A 26,966-nucleotide genomic window follows, 5' to 3' on the forward strand; every position below is an offset into this window, starting at 1 on the left:
GAAGTCACACTTCACCTCTATTTTTTATTTTCCTTTATTTAATTTTTATTCTTTTGATACTAGTTTTTTTTTTTTAAACAAAAAAAGTAGGAAGACAATTTCTCCGTTGAGGGACTTATACGCATTCCGATAAGAATAGTGGCTGTGATAACTTTATTACAACCTCTCACCCGAGAGAAAATAGTGCATGAGTGCCCCTTACAAACTAAAGTAATTATGCACAGACCAACTAAGGCATAAGTAAACTATCGAGGCATTAAAATCATGAATTGTGATTTGAATTATATTTGATCCATTTGTGGCTGGTTGTTTCTCTTGATGACTTTATATGTATCTAATTTATATATTGCGAAGAGTTAGAATTCCTAGTTTATGATTGGCCATGTGGTATTTTTTTTTTCAATGTTTTGTGTTGAAATTTTTATTTAATTCTCTAAGATTTCATCTCTGATGAGTATATTCAAATTTAGTGATTTCATAGGCTTAAACATAAAGTAAAAATAAAATTAAGTTACTACTGAGTAATTCCATAGATACATCTATAATTTGATAATCAGTAATGTAGTTAATTATTATTTGTTGTATTGCTATTTTTTTATATGAATTTCGATAGATATTATTTTATATGCGTTAGAAAACTTATTCAATACTTTAAATTTTTAAAAAGAAATATTATAAATCACACCTTATATTTTACTTATTTTATAATTTATGCTTTATCTTTGAGGATTAATTAATTCAACCCTTCATTTTATCTATAATTTTTATTTAACAACCTAGGTTAATGTAAACATACCATAAAAAATTATTATAATATACTAAATATTTTATAAAATACTCAAATTACTCTGATCTTTCTCTCTCATCTTTACTATGGGATTAATAGAGGATGGAAGGTGGTTTGAGGGAGATAAAGGAAGATGATGGAGGGACAAATAGGTAAATATATTTTAGTACTTTAATTAATATCAGTAAGATAAATAATATTAGGGTGTTAAATAAAAATTATAGAAAAAAATAAGGAGTCAGATTATAAAATTCTCAAGAACAAAGTGTAAACCACAAAATAGATAAAATATACAGTATGATTTGTAAAATTCGTAACATTTAAATTTATTAATTTGAATAATAAAATTATCTTTCATTAACTCATTTGCCATACCTTTTCAATCTAAACTCGATATACATACATTTAATTCTTTAAAACTTCATATCTAATAAATATTTTGAGGGTTTCTTCCATGCAATAGAATTAATTCTCTATCAATCAATTTGATTAAGATCTAACGGTTAAGATCTTTAGGGGTATAATAGGAATAAAAGATATTACCGGTTCAGCAGGTAATTTTTTTAGATATATAATCTTGCACAATATTTTTTAACAATTATATTATCTTAATATTTTATTAAGTAAAAGACATATATATCATTACCTGAGAGTAATGTATATATATCAAAATAAGGGTATTGATGTCTTTTTTAATTAACTTGATGAAAATTTAATTATATTTTATCTTTTTGATTATTTTTTATTATTTGCATATATCTCCCATTAGTTTAAGATTGATTTAAATTAAATTTTAATAGATAGAAATAGAGAATTATATTTAAATTGAAGTTTATCTCCAAACAATCAAATTTAAATTATTTAATATTAAATAATATCTCATATAATTAAGGTTTAATTATATTTATAAGAGAAATCTTAACGGAAGAAAAAAAAATATGTAGAGCGCTTCTTCCGTATCATAAAGTTAATTGTTTATTAATCACTTTGATGAAGATCTAATGATTAAGATCTTCAAGGGTATAACAAGAAAATTAGAAAGTTAGGCACACATAATTAATTTTCTTAACTAATATACTATTTTTCTTACGTAATGTGGTTTTAGAACCGATACTGGAAAACTGGTACCGGGTATGAAAACTGGCTATTATAGCCGTTGGATTAAGATTATAATTTTTAAAGTTGTATTGAAGTATTTGCCAAATATCTTTACAACTTTATAAATAATAAAATTAATTATTTTTCACTATTTTATTTATATATTTCTCATAAGAATTACGATCGATATTACTTTATATATGTTAAAAAATTCAATAATTATCTAAAATTCGATGGAATGCTTAAAATTCATTTAAACATTACATTTAAAATGAAAATAAAAATTATCTCTTTAGAAATCCGGAGCATATTTATATAATTTGTCTATTTATTGTTTACCATGTCAAGCTCTGATTAGACGAAGCTTCCATGTATTTCGAATGAATGATAGATTAAAGCTAGTTGTAATTGATAACGAAAAGCACTGAGGAGTAGATAGATATACAAGCCTACAGCGCGATGATGGAGGTATACAAGCTTGTCATAAAAAAAAAGAAAAAACTCGAGACTTGTGATTTGAATATTTGATCCACTTGTGGCTCGTCGTTTTTAATCTAATTTATATATTGTGAAGAGTTAACTCCTAGTTCATGATCCGTCGTGTGGCATTTTCCAATGTTTATAATTATTTTAATCTTCTTTTTCCATGTCTCTCACTGTGTCACATCTGAGTACTTAGATGTTACGCATCAATGAAACTCTACGTTATTTCATCAAGATAAACAACTAAATAAAGTCTACGTTCTTGGTCAAAGTGAAATAGTGTAGAATTTTTCTGTCGGTAAGGGAGACCCTTCCTCTACTGTGGATTAATAATAGAGGTTTCCAATTTATGAAATCCAAGTTGGCATATGTTGAGTTGTTCCAATTTGAGGAAGTCAAGACTTTATTTCTTAGTAAAACAAGTAAAAAAACAAGCAGTTCCAATTCTAAACCATGAGCTAGCTGATAATGTTATATGGAGGAAGGACCGGCTAATCTACTTTCATAGTTTGGTTTATAGCACCATGTATAATTGATGATTAACTGGGCAGCAGAGACGATGATGGGGTGCTTCACGTCGAAGAGGATGGTGGAAGTATGGCTCCCTTTGCTAAGTATCCTGGGAGTATCTCTTGCAGCACTGGCACAGGAAGACCCTCAAGGTTAGATCGATCTTTTACCTACTTATTTTCTAATTTTAAAAGCTTCAATTTGGGATTCACATAGAGGATTATATTACCGATAAGTGGGGATTAAAATTTGTAGGTTTTAGAACCATCGATTGCGGCATTCCTGACGGTCAGAGCTACGTCGACAAGGACATCAAATTGACGTACATCTCAGATTGGCAGTTCGTAGAATCTGGGAAAACTTTTGTCATTCCAAAGGACAACGTTAAAGATAAGAACTTGGGACAACGGTATCTGACACTCAGAAGCTTTCCAACTGGTACTCGGAACTGTTACACTATTAAAGATCTGGCGCCAGGCGAGAAGTATCTTATAAGAGCGAGCTTCTTGTATGGCAACTACGACGGCAACTACGATGCCAACAGTCCGTTGGCGTTCGATCTCTATCTTGATTACAATCTATGGCAAACTATGCGAATCTACAGTGATTATATTTCGTACAGAGCGGAGGCTGTGACCATTATCCCCAGCGGCATCCTGTGGGTTTGTCTAGTAAACACCGGCAAGGGAATCCCTTTCATCAACGCACTGGAGGTGAGGCAACTTAAGAGTTCTATGTATCCAGCGGTCAACGCAAGCGTCTCCTTAGTTTCGCAGGATCGTTGTTATAACCTCGGAGCAGATCAACGAATGAGGTCAAACACCTGTTTCCAGTTTCCACGTTACGTACGTACCCATTAAGTTTTTTCTTTTTCTTTTGTTGATAAAATACTGCTAACAATTGACAGGTACCCGGACGATCCTTACGATCGTATTTGGTGGCCTCTGAGCGATCCCAAATGGACCAAAACTTCCACTAGCTTAGACATCGCCGGCGATGCAGGAGGTTTGTTCGAGATTCCGTCTGCCGTCCTTCGCACTGCCGTCATCCCCAGTGATGCCGTGAGCTCAAGGATAGATTTCCTCATGGCTGTGAATGGGGATAAGGAAAATTTTGTAGCGTTGTACTTCGCCGAGTTCAACGAGACCCAGTCAAGAACCTTCGACGTCTTCCTCAACGATCAAATATTGTACAAGAATTACACGCCGCCACGCCTTCGGCTAGATTACGTATACTCCACAGCTAGTGTAAACATGGTGGACAACTACACCGTCTCTCTGATCAAGGCCCTCAATTCATCTCTTCCTCCTATCCTCAATGCAATGGAAGTCTACAAGGTCATGCGCGTATATGATCTGCCGACCAGCAACCAAGATGGTAATTTTTTTTACTTTAAATTATTTTTCCTCTTTCTTCGTTGACTTAGTAAACTCTAACTAGCATTTGGCTCGAGATATTTATTCATAGTTAGTAATTTATTTAAGATAATTTATTATATTTTACAACCAAACAATAAAATATAAGTAAAATTATAAATATATATAATTAACATTTAAAAGATGTGCACGAAACAAACAAGATGCAGTGATCGTATTGATACGCACATGATCATGACAATTCGTGATTCACATTCGATCTTAACCATGCATGCAATGGATTACAGTTGATGGCATCATGGGAATCAAGGAACAGTACAAAGTGAAGAGAAACTGGATGGGTGATCCCTGTGCTCCACAATCCCCAGTCTGGGACGGTTTAAATTGTACTTATACCACCTCCGACTATGCAAGAATAGTAACTTTGTAAGTGTCTGATAACCCTTTTATTGTCATAAGATATATAAGAAAAATGCTAACTGAACTGAGTAAATGTTTTCAGGAATCTATCTTCGTTTGGATTGACCGGTGAAATCTCTGCATCTTTTGCGAAACTTTCATCATTAAAGTCCTTGTAAGTGATGCCGTATCAATTTGAATATATAATTTTTTCTTCAAATTTCAAGTTTAAATCAGAGTTTCAGGATACAAGTAAATTTGTGACGTTTTTAAAATACCAACATCTCTAAAACCCAGTGTTAGAAAAGCTACATTACCACCTCTGGAAATTCCAGGTTGGTGAGTCTTTTTTTGCTTCTAAGCTTATCCCAAGACCCAAGTTGGAATTGGGCCGGATTGGAAGTTAGTAAGCAGAAAGCCCGGCCCAAATTGGATAGGCAAGGGCCGAGAGAGACAAGCATTTTGAGGACCTACCATATGAAGCTGGACAATATATGGTCCAGACCCAGTCTCCTCCTCACAACCATTTCTTTTTAAATCCTCTTTTCCTTCCCCTCTCCTCCACTCTTCTTCTCCTATCTTCTTCCCCGTCCTCTCCCGCAGGCCCAACCCAAGCCTTGGTGGGCGGAAGGCCGGCCCGCCATGGAATGTGGAGACTATGAGATTGGTGGCCGGTGGGACAAATAGGTAGAGCAAACCGGAGTAAAGACGGCAACGAGAGGAGACGAATCAGGTGGGAATGGCTCTGATGAATCATGTATAATTTAGAAGAAATTCCGTAGTTCTTTCTCTGTCATTGTTTACCTCCATCTTTATTCTTCTTATTATTATCATCATTGTGTTGGTGCAGTGCTTCAGCTGTTTCTATGCCTCGTTTGATACAAAGTACGTATGTTACTGTTTAATTTCAGGGACTTGTCTTTGAATAGCTTAACAGGGCCATTACCTGATTTTCTGGTAAACTTAACATCGCTGGAACTCCTGTAAGTGCTTATTTCTTATCCATTATTATCCATTTTATTCAGATTACCTTGATAGTGAATGGTACCCGTCAAATTTTGGCTTCTTGCAGAAATTTGACTGGCAATCAGTTATCTGGATCAGTTCCTCCTGCTCTTCTTAGGAGATCACAAGATGGTTCGCTTCGACTAAGGTTTGCTTCAACCTAACATATTTCGCTTTAGTATAGTTATGAGAATCAAGGCTATTATTTCACTTTGTGTCTTACCGGATAAATGTTTAATATATATCACTTCAAACTTATATTCTTTCTGTTTGAGCGTACAGTACTCTTTGTAATCGATTAGATGTTCACTAATTTTCCAGCATTGAAGGCAATCCAAAGCTGTGTGTTAATGGGGGTACATGTGAGAATCTGTGCACTGATGGGAGTACATGTGGGAAAAAGAAAACTACATTGATTATTGCAGTAGTTGCAGCAGTTGTGGTGCTGCTGCTGCTGATAATTGTGGCATTCATCATATGGAGACGAAAGCGATCAGGTAGTCTATTTGAGAGCAAATCGTAGCTTGCTTCATCTTTACATTACATTCAGCATATCAAGAACGAGCACCATACAGATAAGAGAAATGTTTAACCCTTCCATCCACAGCTTTAATGTAATTATCTATGCTTTTCTTTGGAAGGCTTGTGCACAAGTACCTGTTTTGGAAAATCCAATGACGACGACTGCAATAAACTCATAGATGATCAAGGAAATTTAGTGCAAATTGACCTTCGCCGATTCACATATATGGAGCTGGAGAAGATAACTAACAAGTTTGAATCAGTAATTGGAAAAGGAGGATTTGGGACTGTCTATCATGCCTGCTTAGAGAATGCTTTCCAAGTTGCAGTCAAGGTGCTTTCTAACACATCACAACAAGGGGCCAAGGAGTTTCTCGCTGAGGTACTGATACTAAAGTTGTTTGGTCTTTATATGACAGACATTAAAGATAGGTTATCTAGTTAATGAATTTGAAGGTGTATAATGAGAGGCCTTCGCAGTGTTTGGATGGTCCAACTATGTTGTATAAGGATTAGAAAATAGAAATTAAATTACTGAATCTGCTCTGAATTTCTTAGCATACTATAGGGTGACATGATCATTTAAGGAATCGAAAAAACCACTACCCAGTAGACAAACACTTTTAAAATGTGATGCCTCATCTCTAAATCCTTGGAATTGTAGAGCATGTTATATCATTGACATTGTGGGTCATCTTTTAAAATAGGAGGGGATTTGCCTGATAACTGTTTTAGCAAGCAGAATTTCTTTTTAAGTTGTTTGGCCGAACCATCTTGATGATGAATTTGATTGTGTTGCAGGTCAAGAACTTGTCAAAAGTTCATCACAGAAATCTTCTATCTTTGGTTGGCTACTGCAAAGACGAAAACCACCTGGCCCTTGTGTATGATTACATGTCTGAAGGAAGCCTTCATGATCATCTTGGAGGTTGTTGTTTCTCAGTTTATATAATGCTAATGTGCATCTAATATCATGAGTACAAAAGATTTCATTATTCAGTAAATATTTAGTCTTTGTTGTCAGACTTTCCATGAATATTGCTGGTCATATGAATGCAAATTCAGGCTTAGCCTGAAGGTTCTTCCTTTACATGTTTTTTTCTCTTTTATTTTCCTTTTTTATTGAGGACTAATATGAAACTTCAAATTCAGAAATGTTTTCAAAGGGTTTTTTTGGGTAACTTTGGTTGCTAAGATTATGTGGAATTGATAAGAAATGCTTTACTAGGCCAAATCATATTGATGAATTAGGAAGTTATTTCATGTCTGGGCCTCTGCTGGAATGTATGTTAGTATCCTTCCAGAATAAAATGAAAGATGATTAATGTAATATGATCATGAGCTTGTGGCTCTATAGCATGTGTCTATTAATTCAAGCATTTGTTGAGGCTTTCTCCACCAGATACTAGATTATTACAAATATTCATCCTGTATTAGCTCTTATCTTTGTTCTTGTCTAAACTTTCTAGCAAGCTGTTTTTACTAGTACTACATGATGTTTTACAGGGAAGCCTTGTTCTGTTCGAGTCTTAAGCTGGGCAGAGCGGCTCCAGATTGTATATGAAGCAGCTCAAGGTTTGACAGGAATATGATGCACCTTTCCTCTTTTTTCCATGCTTCAGTTTAATCAGTTTCTCTCACATCACATTCACCAAGGTTCTGTGCTATTTAGGGCTTGAATACCTGCATAGAGCTTGTGAGCCACCCATAATTCACAGAGATGTAAAGACGGCAAACATCCTCTTGAACCAAAAGCTAGAGGCCAAGTTGGCAGATTTCGGCCTCTCCCGGAATTTTCAGAGTGATAATTGCTCTCACATATCTACGGTCATTGCTGGCACACCAGGATACCTTGATCCAGAGTATGTTATCATTCATCATCTTATCAGTAGAAAGGGAAAAAGAAATTAAAGATGAATTTTCCTCACCATCTTTGTAGGCAATATCCAGGCCAGAGGGAAATTCTTTTGAGACTTACCAGGAAAACTACTCTGCAAGCTACATATTATCTCTTTTCTCCCATTCCATTTATTATCTGCCATAGGCCAACCCCATATAGGTTTGATGATAAATGAAGGATATAGGACAGAAATAAAATTTCTAGTTTCTACCATGAAGAGGGAAAAAGGAAAATGTTGGCCTCATCAAAGCATGCATTAGCTATAGATCATCTCAAACGAGCTAATCTGTCAACCTGAAGAGATTACGTTTAGAAACTTATGACTGTGATTACATAATAGAAGCCATCATCATATTTGGGTAAATGTCCGAGGTTGGCTATCTAATTTTCCTCTCTACTTTCCAACTCGGGACATTGCTTACTGCTGAGTGTATGAATTTTATGATCTTTTGAATTGTAGCAATCGGCATCACACTTTCTGGTTTATGTTTCGATTTGCATCAAACTGCAGAACTAGTCGCGGTTCCTTCCACAACTATAGATTCAGTTCTGTCAGGCACTTCTGACTAGAGATATGACAAACAATATGAACAGACCTAATTGTGATGTTTGTGCACTCTGCAGGTGCTCCTCTACTTACCAATTCCATCAGAAGAGTGATGTCTACAGCTTTGGAGTAGTCCTCTTGGAGGTGATCACCAGACAATCTCCAATAATACTGAGCCCAGCTGCCACGATTCATCTAACTGACTGGGTAACACAAAGACTCGCTAAAGGAAACATCGGCGATATTGTTGACAGGAGACTGCAAGGGCAATACAATGACAATTCAGTCTGGAAGGTCGTGGATTTGGCACTGGCTTGCACGAAAAAGACATCCATACAGAGGCCATCGATGTCTGATGTGGTAGAACAGCTGAAGGAGAGCCTGTCGCTGGTGGCTGCTTGTGATAATAATAGCAACTCAGACATGGAAGGTGCTACGTTAAGCCAGGTAAGTGCTCTCGGAATATCCCATGCAAGTAATGCAGCAGATTTTGATTTCATTGGTCCAACCGCACGGTAGCTCGAAATTCCCCATCACTGTTTGTTGTTCTTTAGGCTGTAATTTTGTTATTCTAGTATTCCATTTTGGTGTTGTAAGATTACTTGGCTTGGCACAACCTTCCATATTGTATTGCTCGTTAAATCCGGAGCATATTGTATAATTTGTATATTCATTGTTTACCATGTGACATCTTCGAGCTTCTATTATAAGCATCACAACTCACAGGCCCATGTGAACAAGGTTTTTTTTTTTTTTTTTTTGTGTACATGATACGGTCAAATATTCTCGATATCCAATCAATGGAACTAACGAGTTTTAATTCTTAAAGGTGATGTAAAATTACTCGGTAAAATAAATTAAGTCTACGTTCTTGGTCAACTTATATTAGTGCAAAATTACTGTATTGTGTACAAATAATATAGGATTCCACTTTATTGAAACTCAAGTAGGCATATGTTAGCGTTATTCCAATGAGAGTCCGATTTGTTTCACGGGAAACCGGTAGGAACAAGCTGTTCTAATCTAAACTACAATCCACTAGGCCACGAGGTCCTGAAGTTAAACATAATGTTATATGGATCGAGGAACGGCTAAGCTCTTAATGTCAATATCTCTCATAGTTTAGTTAGGACTATATATATATTGGGCAGCAGAGATCATGAGAAGCTTCAAGCTTAAGAGGATGGTGAAACTATGGCTTACCATGATAAGTATCCTGGGAGTATCCCTTGCAGCACTGGCTCAGGAAAACCCTCAAGGTTAGCTCCATCTTTCCCATAATTTCTAGTCTCAAAAGCTTTTGGGATTCACATGTAGGCTTATATATATGTGTGTGGATAATGTTGGCCTAGCGCTTTAATAATAAAGTAAAATTAGTTACCACTGTAATAATATTTTGGAGAAAGCTCTCTGGTGACTCGATCGATTTAAATTTGTAGGTTTTAAGAGCATCGATTGCGGCCTTCCTGATGGTCAGAGCTACATCGACAAGAATATCAAATTGAGATACATCTCAGATTGGCAGTTCGTAGAATCTGGGACAACTCGTATCATTCAAAAGAGCAGTATAGATCAGAATCTGGGACAACGGTATCAGACACTTAGAAGCTTTCCAAATGGCACTCGGAACTGTTACACTATTAAAGATCTGGTGCAAGGGGAGAAGTATCTTGTAAGAGCCACCTTCTTGTATGGCAACTACGATGGCCTAAACAGTGCGAGTTCTGCATTCGAGTTCGATCTCTATCTCGATTACAAACTTTGGCAAAGAATCAAAATCTCCGCTAATACCGATGGCTACGACAGAGCGGAGGTGGTGACCATTATCCCCACCAGCATCCTATGGGTTTGTCTAGTGAACATAGGGAAGGGGGTTCCTTTCATCAACGTACTAGAGTTGAGGCAACTTAAGACTTCTATGTATCCAGCAGTCAACACAAGCGTCTCCTTAGTTCTAGAGAATGAGCGTTATAACCTCGGAGCAAATCGAGAACGAATAAGGTGTAATAAAACTTTCTCACTCACATAAGAGTTTGATGTCAAATATTATTAATTAATTAAGTAATTAAACAGGTACCCGGATGATCCTTACGATCGTATGTGGTGGTGGGATATGACTAATCCCAAATGGACCAACATTTCCACCAGCTTAGCCATCGCCGGCGATGCAGAAAGTATCTTCGAGGTTCCCTCCGCCGTCCTTCGTACCGCCGTCATGAGCTCAAGGATCGATATCCATTTCGACGTGAATGATGAAGGGGATAAGGAAAAATTTATAGCGATGCACTTCGTCGAATTCAACGACACCGAGTCGAGAACCTTCGACTTCCTCCTCAACGATAGATTGTGGTACCGGAGTTACACGCCGCCACGGCTTCGAGTAGATTACATATACACCGGAGAGACTGTGGCAATGGTCAACTACACCTTCTCTCTGGTCCAGGCCCTCAATTCCACTCTTCCTCCTATTCTCAACGCAGTGGAAGTCTACAAGGTCATGCGCGTATCGGACCTGCCGACCAACAACCAAGATGGTAACTCTCGTAACCATTAGAATCATAACGTACATGCATCGTTTATATATTACCAAACAACTCAAAACTTGTAAAAAAGTCAATTGTTCTTAACCGTGCATGCATGCATGCAAGCAATGGGTTTTAGTTGATGGCATCATGGGAATCAAGGAGCAGTACAAAGTGAAGAGAAACTGGATGGGGGATCCCTGTACTCCAAAATCTTTTGTCTGGGATGGTGCCACTTGTACTTATAATACCTCCGATTATGCAAGAGTAGTAGCTTTGTAAGTGTCGGATAACTTATTTTATATAAGCTATACGTATCTAAATGCTAACCGGTTCATTACAATATTCTCAGGAATCTATCTTCGTTTGGATTGACTGGAGAAATCTCCGCATCTTTTGTGAATCTCGCATCATTGAAGTCCTTGTAAGTGCTGCTGTATCACTTTGAATGTGTATGACGTTTTCTTCAAATTTCGACTTAAAAATGGTTTGAACCATATAATCTCTGTTTAAATCAAGAGTTCTAGGGTCATCGCTGTGGTAAAAACGTAGAGTAATTTGTGGCGTTTTTAAATTACGGAGACTGCCTATAGCCTATAGCCTATTTCTTTCAAAAGCTAAGTAGGAATAAGGAGGGTTTAAGCTAATTTATCCCTAATTACTCTGTGAGCCTAGAAAGCATAGTACCTCTGGCGGCGTGTAAATGTAATCTATCGAAGAAGAAGAAGTACTTGTGTTGGTGCAGTGCTTCAGCTGTTTCTATACCTCGTTTGATGCAAAGTATATGTGTTACTGTTTAATTTCAGGGACTTGTCTTTGAATAGCTTAACAGGACCATTACCTGATTTTCTGGTAAACTTAACATCGCTGGAACACCTGTGAGTGCTTACTTCTTATCCATTTTTTATCCATTTTATTCAGATTGCCTTGGTAGTGAATGGTACCTGTCGAATTTTGGCTTCTTGCAGAAATTTGACTGGCAATCAGTTATCTGGATCAGTTCCTCCTGCTCTTCTTAGGAGATCACAAGATGGTTCGCTTCGACTAAGGTTTGCTTCAACCTAACATATTTCGCTTTAGTATAGTTATGAGAATCAAGGCTATTATTTCAACTTTGTGTCTCACTTCAGACTTATATTCTTCCTGCTGTAATTGGTTAAATCTTCACTAATTTTCCAGCATTGAAGACAATCCAAAGCTGTGCGTTAATGGGAGTACATGTGGGAACAATGACCCAGATCTGTGCGCTGATGGGAGTACATGTGGGAAAAAGAAAACTACATTGATTATTGTAGTAATTATAGCAGTTGTGGTGGTGGTGCTGCTAATTGTGGGATTCATCATATGGAGACTAAAGCGACCAGGTAGTCTATTTGAGAGCAAATTCTGGCTTGTTTTCATCTTTACATTTCAATCAACAAATCACTAACAAAGCACCATACACATAGGATGAATGCTTAAGCTTTCCATCCACAGCCTTACAATAATTATCTATACTTTTCTTTGGAAGCCTTCTCGACCAGTTCCTCCAAAAAACTCAGTGAAGACGACTCCAATAAATTAATAGATGATCAAGGGAATTTATTGCAAATTGACCTTCGCCGATTCACATACTTGGAGCTGGAGAAGATAACTAACAATTTTGAACTAGTAATTGGGCAAGGAGGATTTGGGACTGTCTATCGTGCCTGCTTAGAGAATGCTTCTCAAGTTGCGGTCAAGATGCTTTCTCACTCATCACGACAAGGGGCAAAGGAGTTTCTTGCTGAGGTACAATAAACCAAACTTATTTGGCCTTTATTTGAATGACATTATAAATAAGGTATTTTAGTTCATGAATGGAGGGTGTATAACAGGAAGCTTTAACAGTGTTTGGGTGCTCCAACTATGTTGTACAAGGATTAGAAATTAAAGTACTGAATCTACTCTGAAATTCTTAGCATGCTATAGGGTGACATGCTCATTAAAGGAATCCAAAATCCACTACTCTGTAGACTAAAACTTTTAAAAGGTGATGCCTCATCTCTTAATCCTTGGAATTATAGAGCATGTTAACTTACATTTTGTCATTGCATTGTAGTTCATTTTTTTAATTTGGAGGTTGAGTTGCCGGATAACTGTTTTAGGAAACAGAATTCCTGCTTAAGTTATTCTGCAGATCCATCTTGACTGTGTTCTGATTGTTCCACAGGTCAAGAACTTGTCAAAAGTTTATCACAGAAATCTTTTATCTTTGGTTGGCTACTGCAAAGACGGAAACCACCTGGCCCTTGTCTATGATTACATGTCTGAAGGAAGCCTTGACGACCATCTTCGAGGTTGCTATGCATAACATTATGTTACTGCTGATATGAATCTAATCTGACAAGTAAAAAAGATTTCATTATTCAGTAAATAGTTATTCTTTATTCTGGAACTTTCCATAAATATTGCTAATTATAGAAGACTGACATGATGTCATGAGTTGATACAGAGTTTAAAATACTGTTACATAGTGTTGACTGTACAATATGCAAGTTCAGGCATTGCCTGGAGGTTCTTCCTTTAAATGTTTCTTTTTTTCTCTTTTATTGTTGTTTTATATCAAGGAGTAATTTGAAACTTAAAATTCAAGAATGTTTTGAAAGGGTTGTTTGACAACTTTGATTGCTCAAATTATGTGGAACTGATAAGAAAGGTCTACTAAGCAAAATCATAATGAATCATAATTAGGAAGCTCTTTCATGTAGGGACCTCAGTTGTTGATGTTTCTTGATTTCCTTCCAGAATAAAATGAAACATGATCAGTGTAGTACGATCATGAACTTACTGCTCTATTCGTGCTTGTCTTAAAGTTTTGCTAAGGCTTTCTCCACCACACACTAGATTATATAAGTAGGCGAATTTCTATCGTCAAATATGCAAAAATTCAACCTTAAATTACCTGTATCTTAGTGTGTGTTCCTCACTTTCCAGGAAAGCTGTTGTTAACTGGTATTACATGATATTTTACAGGGAAAGCTTGCACTGATAGAGTCCTAATGTGGGAAGACCGGCTCCGAATTGTATATGAAGCAGCACAAGGTTTGGCAAGAATATGATGCATCTTTCCTTCTTCTTTTTGTCATGCTTCAGTCTAATCAGTTTCTCCTCGCATCGCATTCATCAAGACTCTGTTGATATGCAGGGCTTGAATACCTGCATGGATCTTGCGATCCACCAATAATTCATAGAGATGTAAAGACAGCAAACATCCTCTTGAACCAAAAGCTAGAGGCCAAGATTGCAGATTTCGGTCTCGCCAGGGATTTTAAAAGTGACTTTCACACTAATGCATCTTCAGGCGTTGCTGGCACTCCAGGATATCTTGATCCAGAGTATGTTATCGTTCATCATCTTATCAGTAGAAAGGGGAAATGAAATTAAAGATATAGGACCCGAAAGATAAGAATTAGATCTAGTCAAATAACTCTAATGTACAGAAGGGTCGAAGACGACTCTTATAAGCTACCTATCATCTCTTTTCTGCTATTCTATTTATTATCTGGTATAGGCCATCCTGGATGGGCTTGATAATAAATGAAGGATATAGGACATAAATACATTTTCTTCCATGAAGATGGGAAAAGAAGAAAAAAAAATGGTCTCGTTACAGTATGTATTAGTTTAATAAGCATTTCAAACTATGTAATCTATCAAGAGGAAGAGATTATGTTTGGAAGACTTGAAAGTGTTAATTGCAGCCATCTTAGTCTCTTGGATAACTGAGTTTTTCTTTCTTTTTCCACCATGGGATGTGGTTTAATGCTGACTTATGAGGTTTATGATCTTCTTGTATGCTGTAGCGATTGGTTTCACCTCTTGTAAATCTTGTCACAACTTCATATTTGTTGGCCATGTCATGCATTTGTGACTAAACAAAACTAATCTTGACCTTTGTCCACTCTACAGATACATCAGCACTCACAATTTCGATAAGAAGAGTGATGTCTACAGCTTTGGCGTAGTTCTCTTGGTGGTGATCACCAGCAAACCTCAAATATTACGGACCCCAGGCACAGTTCATCTAACTCAGTGGGTAGCACAAAGACTCGCAAAAGGAATCATTGATGATGTTATCGACAAGAGGCTGCAAGAGCAATACGACGTCAATTCTGTTTGGAAGGTTATTGATTTAGCACTGGCTTGCACCGAGAAGACATCGACAGAGAGGCCGTCAATGTCCTACGTGGTAGCACAGCTGAAGGAGAGCCTGTCACTGGTGGCTGCTTGTGATAGTAGTCGCAACTTGGGCATGGACAGCAACATTTTAAGCCAGATAAGTGCTTCTGGAATATCCCATGCAAGCAATGGAGAAGATTTCACTGGTCCATCCATACGCTAGATCGAGCTTTTCTATAACTGCTCTGTGTCCTCAGGCTGTAGTTCTGTTATTCTGATGTTTCAATTTGGCCAACCTTATTTGGCTTGCTGCAGGCTTCTATTATGTATTTAAACCTCTACGATTCAAACTTCTGCAGTGTCCTTTTTCATGGAAGAACTAATAATTATATTTTCCTATCAATATCAAGGGAAGTTCTTTTGTCCTTTTCTCGTCTAAAGAGTAACATTCCACAATTATTGATAAATAAAAGAGGAGCCATTGCTTTCCACTACCTATGCAAGTTTGATGACTTCTGAGCAGCCAGGATTTAATCACTCTCATTCTTGGGTCTTAAGGGCAAACAAGATCTCAAGAATAACTTATTATTTCACTTAGAATTACAATAATGTAAATACACTGTAACACAAATAGGAGTTACATATATATATCTCAAATCATATGTTTCTTCTAATCAGTTATATGAATATGGTGAGAGGTTCATTAAAGAAACTATCTAATTTAAGACTACTCTACTCTCTTTTATTAGTCTTCTGAGCTAGCTCATCTATATTGAATTGTGGCCTTCCTATAAGTATGTGAGACTGCAGTATAGCCCTTGTGGCTTGACATTAGAAACAATCATGATGTTTGGAACTAACTAGGAGAACTGAAAACTGAGCTCTGAAAATAAATCATCATCTCCACTGGTTCCATCAATAGTCCAATTGATGCAGTTGTTGCAGCTACTATTCTCGACCGTGATTGACGACAATGATGACACCGAGACCTCAGCGGATGTGGCCGCCACTTGGCCGGCGAAGTCAGTCTCTTCTATTAGACTCAGCAGCTCAGCATATAAGTTGTTAGATTCATGAGCAAATTCGTTACTTGGATCAAGGACTTTCTGTTGGGTCACCAAGAAATCATCACTTTTATAGGACTCAACTTTGGTGGTAGAGATGGATGTGGATGTCGTGTTGCTTAAAGTGTTTGTTTGCCCAATAATCACCTTCTTCTTAAGTTTAGTGTTCCAGTAGTTCTTGACACCATTGTCAGTTCTTCCAGGCAGTTTAGAAGCAATAACAGACCACCTAGACAAATACCCAACAAGCAATCTTTAGCAAACTAAGTGAAATCCGACATTATACCAATCTTTATTCTTAAATATACCTGCTTCCAATTTGGTTGTAGAGGGAGCAAATAATGCTGTCTTCTTCCTCTGTAAAGCCTCCATGCTTAACATCTGGCCTGAGGTAATTGAGCCATCTTAACCTACAACTCTTGCCACAACGTTTAAGGCCTGAAACGAGCACAGTACAGTAGAAAAGCTACACCAAGTGAGCAATAGAAATGGAGATGGTAGTAAAACTGAAAGTGTTCAGAGACACAAGAACTAGCCTGCTTTCTTAGGCAAAGCTATCCAATTGCCACCAGCTCCATACTTCTCCAAGTAGCTTCTTAAGGTGTCATCCTCCTCTGGAGACCAAGGTCCCCTTTTAACGGTGGCCTTATCACAACATGGAAGCCTTCCCATTTCTCAAAGATAATCAAACAAATAAATCTCGATGTAGAGGTAAATAAGAAGAGAGAAGGGATGGGTTTGTAGAAGAGTAATGGGCTTTGGTCCATTCTTTGATCGTTTTATAGATCTTTATTTCTGAGGCAAGGTTTGACCGAATACGACGATCCCGTCTTGTGTTTAATGTATTTAACTGATACAAGAAACGACACAACTTCGGAAAAGGGATTAATATTGTATTTAAACTTCATCTTCTTTTTTTGATGTATATTATTTATTTTTAGAGCACATACACAATCGTGGATTGATTGAGCCCTCATATGAACTACTATCTCAGTTGTAAAAATAAACTTAAGTATAATATTGTAATCATAGTGTGGAAATGGTCAGTTCTGAAATGGTTAGAAGCTATTTAATTACCTCAGAAGGTACAGTAATAGTTGTGGAAATGGTCAGTTTTATGACCACGTCTTTTGCGTGAGATGAATAGCGAGTGAAAAAGAAGTAGCTATTGCTTTCAGAATTGCGATAGAGCTGGTTAAGAAGTCCTAGATTTGATCTCATGATAGCGAGTTCACGACCAGTAAAAGATGTCCTTGAGAAGTTGTACTTCAAGTAAGACCATGTCAAATTTGGCCTCTTCTCCTGTTACAAGTGTATATAATTATTATATCTCTGTACAATATTAGTGTTTGTGTCACCCTGTCGCTTTATTAAATTTGAAAATAAAATATCACATGAGGTCATTAACATTGTAAGATGACCAAATAATGCCACTTTCAGATTTTATTTTTATCATTTTTTTTCTTCAAATGTTTGGCAGGTGAAGGTAGGTTACTATACATGACAAACTAAAACAAAAAAGGCATGATGGAAGATCAAATAAATTCAGGTAAATGTTTGAAATTTGATATATTGATCCACTTATACCAATAGTAGAGAAAAAGCTAGTAGCTTAAACCAGAGAAGGGAATGATCTTCTGGAGATCCAGAAATCATCTTAAGTACTTAAAAACATATCTTCTGAATCACAGAGGACTTACTCTCCTGTTTGATTGCAGGATGGAGTGGTCTTTTTCTCCACTCAAGAATCTGAACCACTGCAACTGCACTTATCATGGCTGACACATAGTTAATTGTAGAGGCTGGCAGTTCAAAATATGATCTCGCGCTAGCACTGACTGACAGAAGAAACCAAAAAGACCTACAAAATATTATGATAAATAAGGAGTTACAATGAACTATGATTACATCCACCGCACACAAGGACCAGATAATGGATAACCATAACAAGATTCAATTCAACATAGAAGCTTAGACCATTCTGAACGTATTAGTACATACCAACTCACAAAATGTAATTTGTGGATCCAGAGGATTACAAAAAAATTTATTCTGCAGAAGTACTATCTATCATTTACCATGATCATGAAGTCAGCTCAGAGTAGATCTCTGTGTGATGGATGGCCACTATCACTAGGCTGAAGACCTCACTACACAAAATTACCACGACGAATTTTCTTACTCCTTTGAAAGTAAGAAAATGATGAATTAACCACAGTGATGCTAGCAGCCTATCCCAACTTAGCCAGTTCCTCATGCAATGCAACTAAGTGCTTCTTTTCCACACAACGCATCATTAACCGGACACCCTGTTTGGGCACAGGTGGTTTGACATAGACACAAGTCGCAACCACATTGAAGCCATCATTAAATGGGAGAACATACCTTGGCTCTCCCCATCCATGGTCCATCTCTGAGAACCCCAACCGAGTCCAATCTGTAATGATCAAAGTCCGGTAACCTAATGCAACAGTGTAATGCTCATCCTTCACAACTCCACTAATCCAATTCGAGAACTCAGTCGATAATGTTTGCTTAGCATCTCTGATCAAATTCACCACCTCAACCAGTGACCTCCATGATCTTACCGCCACTTGCACAGAGAGAAACAGGATATATACAATTCCCATGGTAACATTCCTTGGATGAGATATAATCACCCACGAGATGGCGAGTGTTTGCCACGAAGGTGAGACAGGCATCACCATTCAGTTTATGATTTATTGCCCGCGTGTGGCACCGCCACATGATTGCGGTCACAACATCAAATGTGGAGCATATTTGGCCTGTCTCGCTCGTGTACAAATTCTTGACACGGTTAATGGTACCAGGAGACATGTCCATGTTGGACGACTCGAATTGGAAGGAGAATTTGGGTGGCGGTCCTTGAGAACCCTTAGGTGAAGGAATCGCTTCCCTGCACCAGATTGGCTCCACAAGAGGTTGATCAAGACCTCTTGCCATGTCTGCAATGGCTTTTACAGATGGCCTGCTCCAAGACCATCAAAGACTAGGTGATTGTAGCTGATTCCAACTGCAAACCCACCGCACTTGAATTCTATCACCTGACATGAGAGAGAAGCTCAAAATAGCAAGAAATATAGATACGTAACTGAAGAACTGAAGTAAAATATTGTTAAGATAACGACCAGCATTTAGGCAAATATGCTGCTTGATGAGCAACAAAAGTAAGGGGTGGTGGGGGCTGGATTTTCAAAGATATCAATGCTTGCTTTTTACTGGCAAGAGGAGAGCCTTGCACTGGTAATAATGCCATATAAAATGAAGCCTGGGCTTTTTGGGAATTTTGATGAAGGGAGGTCGGGCTCCAAAGGTACCGTGATTGAAACAGATTCCCAGCTTCTAAATCAGCTAGTTAATCAAAATTCAAGCACTTGAAGAATTAAAGGAACCGTTGAACATTGAAAGCATCCTATTTTCGCCTTCAAAAATTTTGGGTTATAACATACTTACCATGAGGCTAATTAAGCTGTTTACGAACTGGCTAGTTACAGTAAATATGCAAAATGTTTTTTGTTGAGATAACTCAGAGCTACCTAAGTTCCAAACCATTTTAGCTAGAGATATATTCAAGACGTGTTATTCTTTGTGCACTACTTTGAGAGCCCATTTGTTGCGGTTCACAAGTCTAATTTTAGCACTCATAATGGAGATGTCTAAACGCTATTGCTCTTATGGACAAAAGTCAAGACTTCCTTTTGCATTAAGCTATCAAAAAAGGTCGTGTGCTCGTGAGCTCTAAATGAGCCGAACCAAGTTGATATTTTGAGCTCGAATATATTATTGAGTCGAGCCAGCATTGACTCTCTCAAGCTCGGCTCGTATATTTTATATATATATATATATATATATATATAATATTTAGAACTGTTGAATCTTAGATCCAACCGATACTATGAAGTATATATAAGTAAAAACTCTAAACCTCTCTAATATCACTCCCCAAACTTTCTCAGCTGAAATATATCTTCTTCATCACCGAAATCCATCTCCACCGAAAACCATCTTCATCTCTAAGTTTTCATCGGCCAACCATCTCCAAGCTCCCATCTCACCTTCTCATCCCTTGGCCTCATTCGCACCTCTGTCCTCTCTGTCCACCTCCATGATCCTGCCTTCTCCACCCTCCCATTTCTTTGTGGAGCCCTCACCAACAGGACGTCCATCGCTGTCCTCATCCCAAATAGTCGCTTCGTCTGTAAGATCTCCCATTCCCTCCTTGCCTTTTGCGACGAGGCATCTACAAGCTCCTATTGGTCTCTTCCCCACCTTTGTCCCGATCCAGGCCATTGACTCCACATCGAGTGACGTCATCATCAGGGTCCTGGACACCACCGTCTAGCTCGAATCTCTGAGCTTCGCCGAAGATGTAGTTAATTCGCTCAGGCCGGTACTAGAGAAGTGGTGAGGGGCATGTGACGTTAGGGTGGATTCTTGCTATTGCTGTGTAATCGGGGCTAGAAGTTTCTCGAAAGGATTTCTCGCCACTACCCCTCAGCGAGGGATCGAGCTGCCTTACGAGCTGTCGAGCCGAGCTTGATATCGAACCAAAGACGCGCCGAACTGAGCTGAGCTTTTGCTAGCTCGAATCAAGCTCAAGCTCGAGCCGAACTAAGTTTTTCCACCTCTCAAGTCAAATTGGGTCCAGCTCGCTCAAGCTCGGCTCGTTTACACTCCTATTTTGCAGCATCTCTAGACCACGCACGCACTCTCTTTTGCATCTCTGGACCTCTTAGACCTGGCTCATTGATTGAGTCCTATCATAATGATATGGCTCACAATTTTTTTATTTTTTCCTTACTGAAGCTACGTATACATATACATGGCCTGAACTCATTGTGACTATTTAAAATAGTTAGACATAATTACCTAATCAATATATCATCTATATATTGGATAGAATTATCCCCTAGCTCCTCTAATCTATGATTAGACTCAATTTCAGAGTTTATTAAAAAAAAGGAAAAAAAATTAAAGGATGTAATAAAGTAATAACCAAGATAATAGAGAGCAGTTCGAGAAATATGTTCCGAGTTATTAGAGTTCCAGCTTAAGGCAAGACGGAGCTGTTCAAATAACAAGTCATAATGTTATCATGCAAAGCGCACTAGTTCTTTGGTGCATTTTAACATACGTTAGATGTACATTACTTGCAAATCGACATTGCATAACTACCGCATGCTTGCAGAACTGCTCCAAAGAAGAATAAATGCATGCGCATGTCAAAAGAAACCAGACCTGCGTCATAAAAGTAAGTCGGTCGCACTCCACTTCCTTCGGCGGCCGCACGAGGAGCTCCTCTTTGGGGATCACGGTAACCTCGTCCTCGACGGTAGTTCACATCTTCCAACGTACACGCTGCCGCTGTCTCGACGAACCAGACGCCATCCCTAGTGCACGCGATCTCGGGGTCAAGTTCTTGGAGCTTCTCGATTCGCCCAACAAGAGGGTGGTAGAAGACCAGAGTACCCTTGGAGAGCGCTTCTTTGATGGCCTTCCCAGGTCCGACGCCACGGTCGAACACGAGGAGGAGGTCGCGGAAGATTCTAATGCCGGCCAATTTGTCGATGGAGGAGAGCGGCAGGTTGCCGCTCAGGGTCGGTTGGTTTGGGCGGACGAGGGGTCGGAGATTGCTTGGTTACGTAGATGGTGGTCATGGTGATCCCGGTGGTCGTAGTGATCTGATTGTTTATAGTATCGAAATGGGATCTGCGAGTAGGTGGTGTGCCTAAGGAAAAGGAAAAGGAAAAAGATACATAGGAGAAATAACTTTGGGGAGATATAAATAATAAAAAATATATAAGTTATAAAAAATAAATTAAGTCAGAGAAGTATAGTGGGTAATTTTGAAAAAAAAAAGTTATAATATATTTTGTGATACAATAAAAATATAAAACAATATGTATGGAAAGATTATATATGCACTTGAATCCAAAATGTGCTATTTACATAATCCATACTTAGTTTGTAGCGTGATAATTTCCAACAAATAGATTTTCTTACGTTTATGTCAGGTATTTTATTTATGAGTTAAATATAGTTTACTTTAACAAAGCATCTAGACATATATATGTTAGAGAGAAAATGCAAAATAAAAAATTTAGAGGATTACATCATTTTTAATTTAAGAAGCAATAGACATAGTTAAAGTTTAATTAAAAAACTTAACAGTTGTATTATTTATTGACCTTGTCCAAAGTGCAGAAAAGTATAGTAATATAAAACAAAATTCAAAAGTAAAAGAAGGATTCTATGCGTTTCAAAAAGAATCACTAGGTTGCTGATAGATGCTGGAAAGGGATATTAAGTGATTGTTAATCTCTTTACAGAGATTAATGATTGTTTTTAAGTATTAGGGTTGTGACTTTCTTGTCAAATAGAATAAGAGATCTGATAATATTTGTTTAAAAACAAAAACAATAATATTAAGTATTAAGACATACTAGAAATATCAAACCATTCTATTTGCACCAAAATATTCTGATACAAAACATCCTACACATCTAAATAAGATTTAATTTACAAACTATTCATATAATTATCGAGAAAATTAAGAAACAAAAATTCTTCAGCTTTCTACCACCTTCCACGGTGAGCTTGAAACTAACATCAAATGAATTAAAATAAGCAAGCAACCTCATCAATCAATCCACCAAGTCCGACACCCATTCCACGTCCGGCTCATCCTTGCTGTTTTCCCTATTAAACCCCACTTCACTGGTCGATCCACATCCAGCCCCCATCTCGCGCCTCCACGACGACGGCGCATCGGCCAGCCCCATCTCCCTCATCGCCGCAATCACCGCACTCACCTCCTCCTCCCTCGACCTCGTGATAGCCGGCGAAAGCGGCGGGGAATACGAAACCGGCGACTCCAGAGTCGACCTCGGCGACCGCAGGAACACCATCTCCTTCCTCAACCGTCCGGGCGACCTCGGGACGCGCAGCTGCTCGGGCGTGTGGGCGAAGAAGCACACGCGGCGGCGGCACGCCACGCCGTCCTTGCACGGCTTCGTGCGGTAGCGGTCCGGGTGGAGCCAACTCTCGAACACCCCGTGGGCGAGCTCGCAGGCCTCCCCGCGCTCGCACGCACCGGTCCGCCGGAAGTCGGCGCACGGCGCGCCGGCGTAGTGGAAGCGGAGCAGGTCCCGGCGCCGCGCCTTCTCGCCGGGATGCGCGTAGGCGCAGTCCGTCCAGTCGTGCGGACGCTCGCGGCCGCAGAGTCGCACCTTGAAATCGTACATCCGGAACGCGTCCGATGACTCGTTCGAGTCGAACACCGGAGGAATCTCAACCGTCGGATGGCCGCAAGAGTCGTTTCCTTCGCTCACCGCCATTACTCTACGTTGCTCCAAGGGGGAGGTGAGACCGTGAGAGGGCATAGAAAGCGAATAACATAAATAATTGTGAGTGGGAGGGAGTAAAATAACCGCAAGTAAGTAAACGCCGCTTAGTTTTTATGAGGCGGTGGAAGAGAATGGCGGTATTTGATTTGGATTGTAGCGTACGTCTTTTCTTATTTTTCTTAACCTTTGACGGTTCTTATTTTAGTTGCGGACGAACGACCGCTGAAACGTGGACGATTTATTCAGGTGTATGCGTTCTAATGCTCTGTTTATTTTACCTTCCTTTACTTTCCCATGTAAATACTGTACGCATACAATTATTGGATTATTATGAAGCTCTTGATCATTTCTGGACCTTAATTCGCCTAAGCCAACATACAAATCCATCACAATCATCACCAGCTATCATCACAGGAAAGCAAGCGAAACTGTTGCCCAATTCATCAGGTCATCGGTAGTAAGTGCAACAGAAAGAAACTAAACTATGGGATCTGCATCGATCCCCCCCTTAAAACTTTATTTATTCAATTACACAAATCGTCAAGAGAGGTTGACAGATAACCACAGCTTATAGACTACCACGAGTATTGTCAAAAGATACACACATACAGGTAGCTAGCTACCTAGCTACCTAGCTTTATTCCACAACACCTAATGGAGAAGAACAACTTTAATAACTTGTTATCTGACAGAGGAATTCACCATCTCAGCTTAGCCGGGAAGAACTGCAGAACAGAGTGAAACAAATGTTAAGACTAATTAGTCATAAACGTCTATATATATACACATGTATACCTTGTCGATCAGGGATTGGTAATAGGGCTTCACTTCTTCCACGTTAACTCTGACCTTACTCTTGCTATAGAGATCATACTTGCTGCTCGTTACACAAAAGAAAACTTTGTTATATATCTATATGGACTCTTCTAACGTGAGATATGCTTATGTAAGAGTGAATCATAGAGAGAGAGAGAGAGAGAGAGAGAGAGAGAGAGAGAGAGAGAGAGAGATGTCTGACTTGAAGATTCGAAGCCATTTGAGCATCTCGTTGTCCTCGTCATTCATGAGATAGCCGTAAGCTCCGGAGCGGTGCATGGCGTAGAAGGAATGGAACCGCACGATAAAGAACGCCGCAGGTGGTAGGGTTGTACCATTTCCCTTCATCACCTATTATATCGGACCAGAACACGTAATAACATTATTCAGCAAATCATGTGGAATATTAAGTGAAGGAATAAGATCAGTAAACAATCTAAGTAATCCAGACCAGGTGCATATACTCGTCGTGGCCCCAAGACATGTTCACTAGATCCAGCCCGCAGTTCTCGGAATACATCCCCAGCCTCGTGCAGAATAGCGGGTTATTATAATCCGGGTTATCCTTAAAATACTGCGAATAGAACACCTATTCCAGTTAAACATCAAGTGGTGGTACTTGCTGTCACAAATGGGATGAATCATAGGTGACTCAGCTGATGTCCTTACTTGGTGATGGACAATGGATTCATCAAATGCACACCCCAAAGGAAACGTATCCCCTAGTCATAGCATTCAAGAATTAAATTTTTTTTTATTAAAAAAGTTATCAAGCATAGGGACAAGTTCCAGCTTCACAAGTTCCAAAATTGCGGGGGACAAAGAGAGACTAACCAACAACACACCACTGTGGCTCTCCACCGAAACAAGGGTGCAGTAACACTTTCCCAAGGTCTATAATCCACCAGTTATCCGAGAATAAATCAATGTTATATACGCTGTGAATAATTTATAACTCAAGTACGAGGGATACGAATAGCGTATACACATACCATGGATAAGAGCAGTTAGGTGGAGCCAGTCTTGGTCAGGATAGTCTCGACGAATAGCCTCAGCGGATTGGAGAAGGTGCTCGATCTGGGGCTCATCCAAATCCGGATCGCTCTCGTCGACAAACTCGTTTAGCAACTCGATGCATTCCCATATGCTCATCTCAGCCTTTTGGAGCTTCCCGTACTCTTCTTTCTTCTTCTTCGCCTATTGTTTTCATTTCAAAATTTTCATAAATAAGAAATTAGCAATCTTGCTGTAAGTTTGAATGCAATCATAAGTAATAGAATATGTTCGACACGTGTAACTTCCTAGGACTAATAGATCGTGGGGTCCACTGTCCAATTGGTTTTTACGATGACGACAGAGAAATATAATTAACTAATTAATGGCGATAATGACACAATTAAAAATGGCTTACGAAAGCATAAGTCTGGTTGATGTGATTAACACGGTAGAATTCCTCCACCCCGGCTCTTCTCTCGCTCTCCTTCTCATAATCTCTGCATAGAAGAAAAAGAGACTAAAACTTAAGTTTTTGGATTAATAATCTTTCTTAACGATGGCAATGTAGTGACAACCTATAAAAAATTACACTTGATTACGTACGAAATAATTTAATTAATTATCTTAACTGTCAGCAGCTGCGCATTTACCTCCAAATTAAGGCTATAAACACGCAAACGAGTATGCCAAGTCAAAACAACAATAGCCTAATCGTAGAGGTGCCACTTTTAGGAGAAGTTTTATGACTAGATTTAATTAAGAATTTAAGAAATAAATTAGAGGGTGAGAGAGCTTCAACTACAAATATTACTACCTCAAAGTAATAAAATAAAAATTAGGTAAAAAAAATTAAGAATTAATTAAGACTGGCCTGAAAGAGTGACCAAAGGCATTGCTACCAGGAACAAGGAAACCTCCATCAAGATCCAAAGACTCCTTCTCCTCCACCTGACTCTCCCTATCGTTGCTCTCCTCAATAACCGGCTCTGCTCCCAAATTACCATTAATCACAAATTATATTTAGGATTAGCAAAGAAAGAAGAGTCTACAGAATACCCGGTACGATGACCGTCATCGCGACGAGAAGGACGAGGGCTTGCTTAATAAATTGCACAGGAGAAGAGACCCACGAAAGAGACCCACACGGCCTTCAAACAAAGGGGATGGAGATAAGTATAACCAAGAGGTGGGAGAAAGAACCCCCCCGATTTATAATCTAACTGCTGCCATCACTTTTACAAAAAAACCCCCGGCACTTTATCTTAATTACGAGGGTACAATTGGGAATTTTAGGAGAGGGAGAAAGGGGACGGTGGGTAATTATTAGAGTAATAATACGAAATAGGCCAAACGAATTAAGGGCCAGGTGGATTCCACGTCAGTAACTTGTACGTTTCTGGAAAGGGGGGAACCGGCCAAAATGCTGACGTGGAG

The 26,966-nt window shown here is 38.7% G+C and overlaps 6 protein-coding genes and 1 long non-coding RNA gene across 8 annotated transcripts; 3 read left to right on the top strand and 4 right to left on the bottom strand.

The window, feature by feature from the left end:
• The first annotated feature begins 2,930 nt into the window (after nucleotides 1–2,930).
• LOC140789202 (putative leucine-rich repeat receptor-like serine/threonine-protein kinase At2g19230) lies at nucleotides 2,931–4,684 on the top strand. The gene is made up of 4 exons (XM_073138808.1): nucleotides 2,931–3,030; nucleotides 3,134–3,692; nucleotides 3,786–4,255; nucleotides 4,542–4,684. The coding sequence occupies exons 1-4, from the start codon at nucleotides 2,931–2,933 to the stop codon at nucleotides 4,682–4,684; spliced, it is 1,272 nt and encodes a 423-aa protein (XP_072994909.1).
• Nucleotides 4,685–5,250: 566 nt separating this feature from the next.
• Nucleotides 5,251–9,337, top strand: LOC140788984 (probable LRR receptor-like serine/threonine-protein kinase At1g51880). The gene is made up of 9 exons (XM_073138550.1): nucleotides 5,251–5,386; nucleotides 5,504–5,636; nucleotides 5,726–5,806; nucleotides 5,980–6,155; nucleotides 6,300–6,562; nucleotides 6,982–7,108; nucleotides 7,687–7,755; nucleotides 7,853–8,042; nucleotides 8,705–9,337. Exons 2-9 carry the CDS (start codon nucleotides 5,545–5,547, stop codon nucleotides 9,144–9,146), a joined length of 1,440 nt encoding a protein of 479 aa, XP_072994651.1. The 5' UTR covers nucleotides 5,251–5,386; nucleotides 5,504–5,544; the 3' UTR covers nucleotides 9,147–9,337.
• A 473-nt stretch (nucleotides 9,338–9,810) lies between these two features.
• On the top strand, nucleotides 9,811–15,694 carry LOC140789203 (putative leucine-rich repeat receptor-like protein kinase At2g19210). The gene is made up of 13 exons (XM_073138809.1): nucleotides 9,811–9,886; nucleotides 10,067–10,628; nucleotides 10,701–11,161; nucleotides 11,289–11,427; nucleotides 11,502–11,573; nucleotides 11,956–12,027; nucleotides 12,118–12,198; nucleotides 12,329–12,513; nucleotides 12,660–12,919; nucleotides 13,341–13,467; nucleotides 14,144–14,212; nucleotides 14,316–14,505; nucleotides 15,080–15,694. The coding sequence occupies exons 1-13, from the start codon at nucleotides 9,811–9,813 to the stop codon at nucleotides 15,510–15,512; spliced, it is 2,727 nt and encodes a 908-aa protein (XP_072994910.1). The 3' UTR covers nucleotides 15,513–15,694.
• Nucleotides 15,695–15,860: 166 nt separating this feature from the next.
• On the bottom strand, nucleotides 15,861–17,141 carry LOC140789374 (transcription factor RAX3-like). Its single transcript, XM_073139044.1, has 3 exons — nucleotides 16,890–17,141; nucleotides 16,662–16,791; nucleotides 15,861–16,582 (listed from the first exon to the last, which is right to left on the bottom strand). The coding sequence occupies exons 1-3, from the start codon at nucleotides 17,023–17,025 to the stop codon at nucleotides 16,150–16,152; spliced, it is 699 nt and encodes a 232-aa protein (XP_072995145.1). The 5' UTR covers nucleotides 17,026–17,141; the 3' UTR covers nucleotides 15,861–16,149.
• Nucleotides 17,142–18,289: 1,148 nt separating this feature from the next.
• LOC140788574 (uncharacterized) lies at nucleotides 18,290–22,102 on the bottom strand. The gene is made up of 2 exons (XR_012109037.1): nucleotides 21,613–22,102; nucleotides 18,290–19,418 (listed from the first exon to the last, which is right to left on the bottom strand). It is a non-coding gene; the product is annotated as an uncharacterized lncRNA (long non-coding RNA).
• Nucleotides 22,103–23,018: 916 nt separating this feature from the next.
• On the bottom strand, nucleotides 23,019–23,711 carry LOC140789204 (zinc finger CCCH domain-containing protein 23-like). The gene has a single exon (XM_073138810.1). It carries the CDS (start codon nucleotides 23,709–23,711, stop codon nucleotides 23,019–23,021), a length of 693 nt encoding a protein of 230 aa, XP_072994911.1.
• Nucleotides 23,712–24,045: 334 nt separating this feature from the next.
• Nucleotides 24,046–26,791, bottom strand: LOC140788577 (inositol oxygenase 1-like). Of its 2 annotated transcripts, none has more exons than XM_073137865.1 (10): nucleotides 26,589–26,791; nucleotides 26,404–26,518; nucleotides 25,948–26,029; nucleotides 25,529–25,733; nucleotides 25,371–25,430; nucleotides 25,206–25,258; nucleotides 24,988–25,110; nucleotides 24,739–24,887; nucleotides 24,516–24,597; nucleotides 24,046–24,445 (listed from the first exon to the last, which is right to left on the bottom strand). In XM_073137865.1, the coding sequence occupies exons 1-10, from the start codon at nucleotides 26,605–26,607 to the stop codon at nucleotides 24,419–24,421; spliced, it is 915 nt and encodes a 304-aa protein (XP_072993966.1). In that variant the 5' UTR covers nucleotides 26,608–26,791; the 3' UTR covers nucleotides 24,046–24,418. The 2 variants fall into 2 exon arrangements, with proteins under 2 accessions (XP_072993966.1, XP_072993964.1); XM_073137863.1 differs by having other exon boundaries at nucleotides 24,988–25,125; nucleotides 26,589–26,713.
• Between the last annotated feature and the right edge of the window lie 175 nt (nucleotides 26,792–26,966).

This window comes from Typha latifolia, chromosome 5 (genome assembly GCF_019914945.1).
Source record: "Typha latifolia isolate L0001 chromosome 5, TyphaL0001v2, whole genome shotgun sequence".
Taxonomy (NCBI): Eukaryota; Viridiplantae; Streptophyta; class Magnoliopsida; order Poales; family Typhaceae; genus Typha; species Typha latifolia.

Excerpts from the sequence above, each read along its gene's own strand:
- LOC140789374 (XM_073139044.1), bottom strand. The coding sequence starts at position 17,025 with ATGGGAAGGCTTCCATGTTGTGATAAGGCCACCGTTAAAAGGGGACCT. Across the intron at positions 16,792-16,889 it reads AGCTTTGCCTAAGAAAGCAG|GCCTTAAACGTTGTGGCAAG; the intron begins GCTAGTTCTTGT and ends TGCTCGTTTCAG. Across the intron at positions 16,583-16,661 it reads TACAACCAAATTGGAAGCAG|GTGGTCTGTTATTGCTTCTA; the intron begins GTATATTTAAGA and ends GTATTTGTCTAG.
- LOC140788984 (XM_073138550.1), top strand. The coding sequence starts at position 5,545 with ATGTTACTGTTTAATTTCAGGGACTTGTCTTTGAATAGCTTAACAGGG. Across the intron at positions 5,807-5,979 it reads GATGGTTCGCTTCGACTAAG|CATTGAAGGCAATCCAAAGC; the intron begins GTTTGCTTCAAC and ends CTAATTTTCCAG. Across the intron at positions 6,156-6,299 it reads ATGGAGACGAAAGCGATCAG|GCTTGTGCACAAGTACCTGT; the intron begins GTAGTCTATTTG and ends TTTCTTTGGAAG.
- LOC140789202 (XM_073138808.1), top strand. The coding sequence starts at position 2,931 with ATGGGGTGCTTCACGTCGAAGAGGATGGTGGAAGTATGGCTCCCTTTG. Across the intron at positions 3,031-3,133 it reads GGCACAGGAAGACCCTCAAG|GTTTTAGAACCATCGATTGC; the intron begins GTTAGATCGATC and ends TAAAATTTGTAG. Across the intron at positions 4,256-4,541 it reads GCCGACCAGCAACCAAGATG|TTGATGGCATCATGGGAATC; the intron begins GTAATTTTTTTT and ends AATGGATTACAG.
- LOC140789204 (XM_073138810.1), bottom strand. The coding sequence starts at position 23,711 with ATGGCGGTGAGCGAAGGAAACGACTCTTGCGGCCATCCGACGGTTGAG.
- LOC140789203 (XM_073138809.1), top strand. The coding sequence starts at position 9,811 with ATGGTGAAACTATGGCTTACCATGATAAGTATCCTGGGAGTATCCCTT. Across the intron at positions 10,629-10,700 it reads GCAAATCGAGAACGAATAAG|GTACCCGGATGATCCTTACG; the intron begins GTGTAATAAAAC and ends GTAATTAAACAG. Across the intron at positions 12,199-12,328 it reads GATGGTTCGCTTCGACTAAG|CATTGAAGACAATCCAAAGC; the intron begins GTTTGCTTCAAC and ends CTAATTTTCCAG.
- LOC140788577 (XM_073137863.1), bottom strand. Across the intron at positions 25,734-25,947 it reads TCAACCAGACTTATGCTTTC|GCGAAGAAGAAGAAAGAAGA; the intron begins GTAAGCCATTTT and ends TGAAAACAATAG. Across the intron at positions 24,888-24,987 it reads ACGACGAGTATATGCACCTG|GTGATGAAGGGAAATGGTAC; the intron begins GTCTGGATTACT and ends CCGATATAATAG.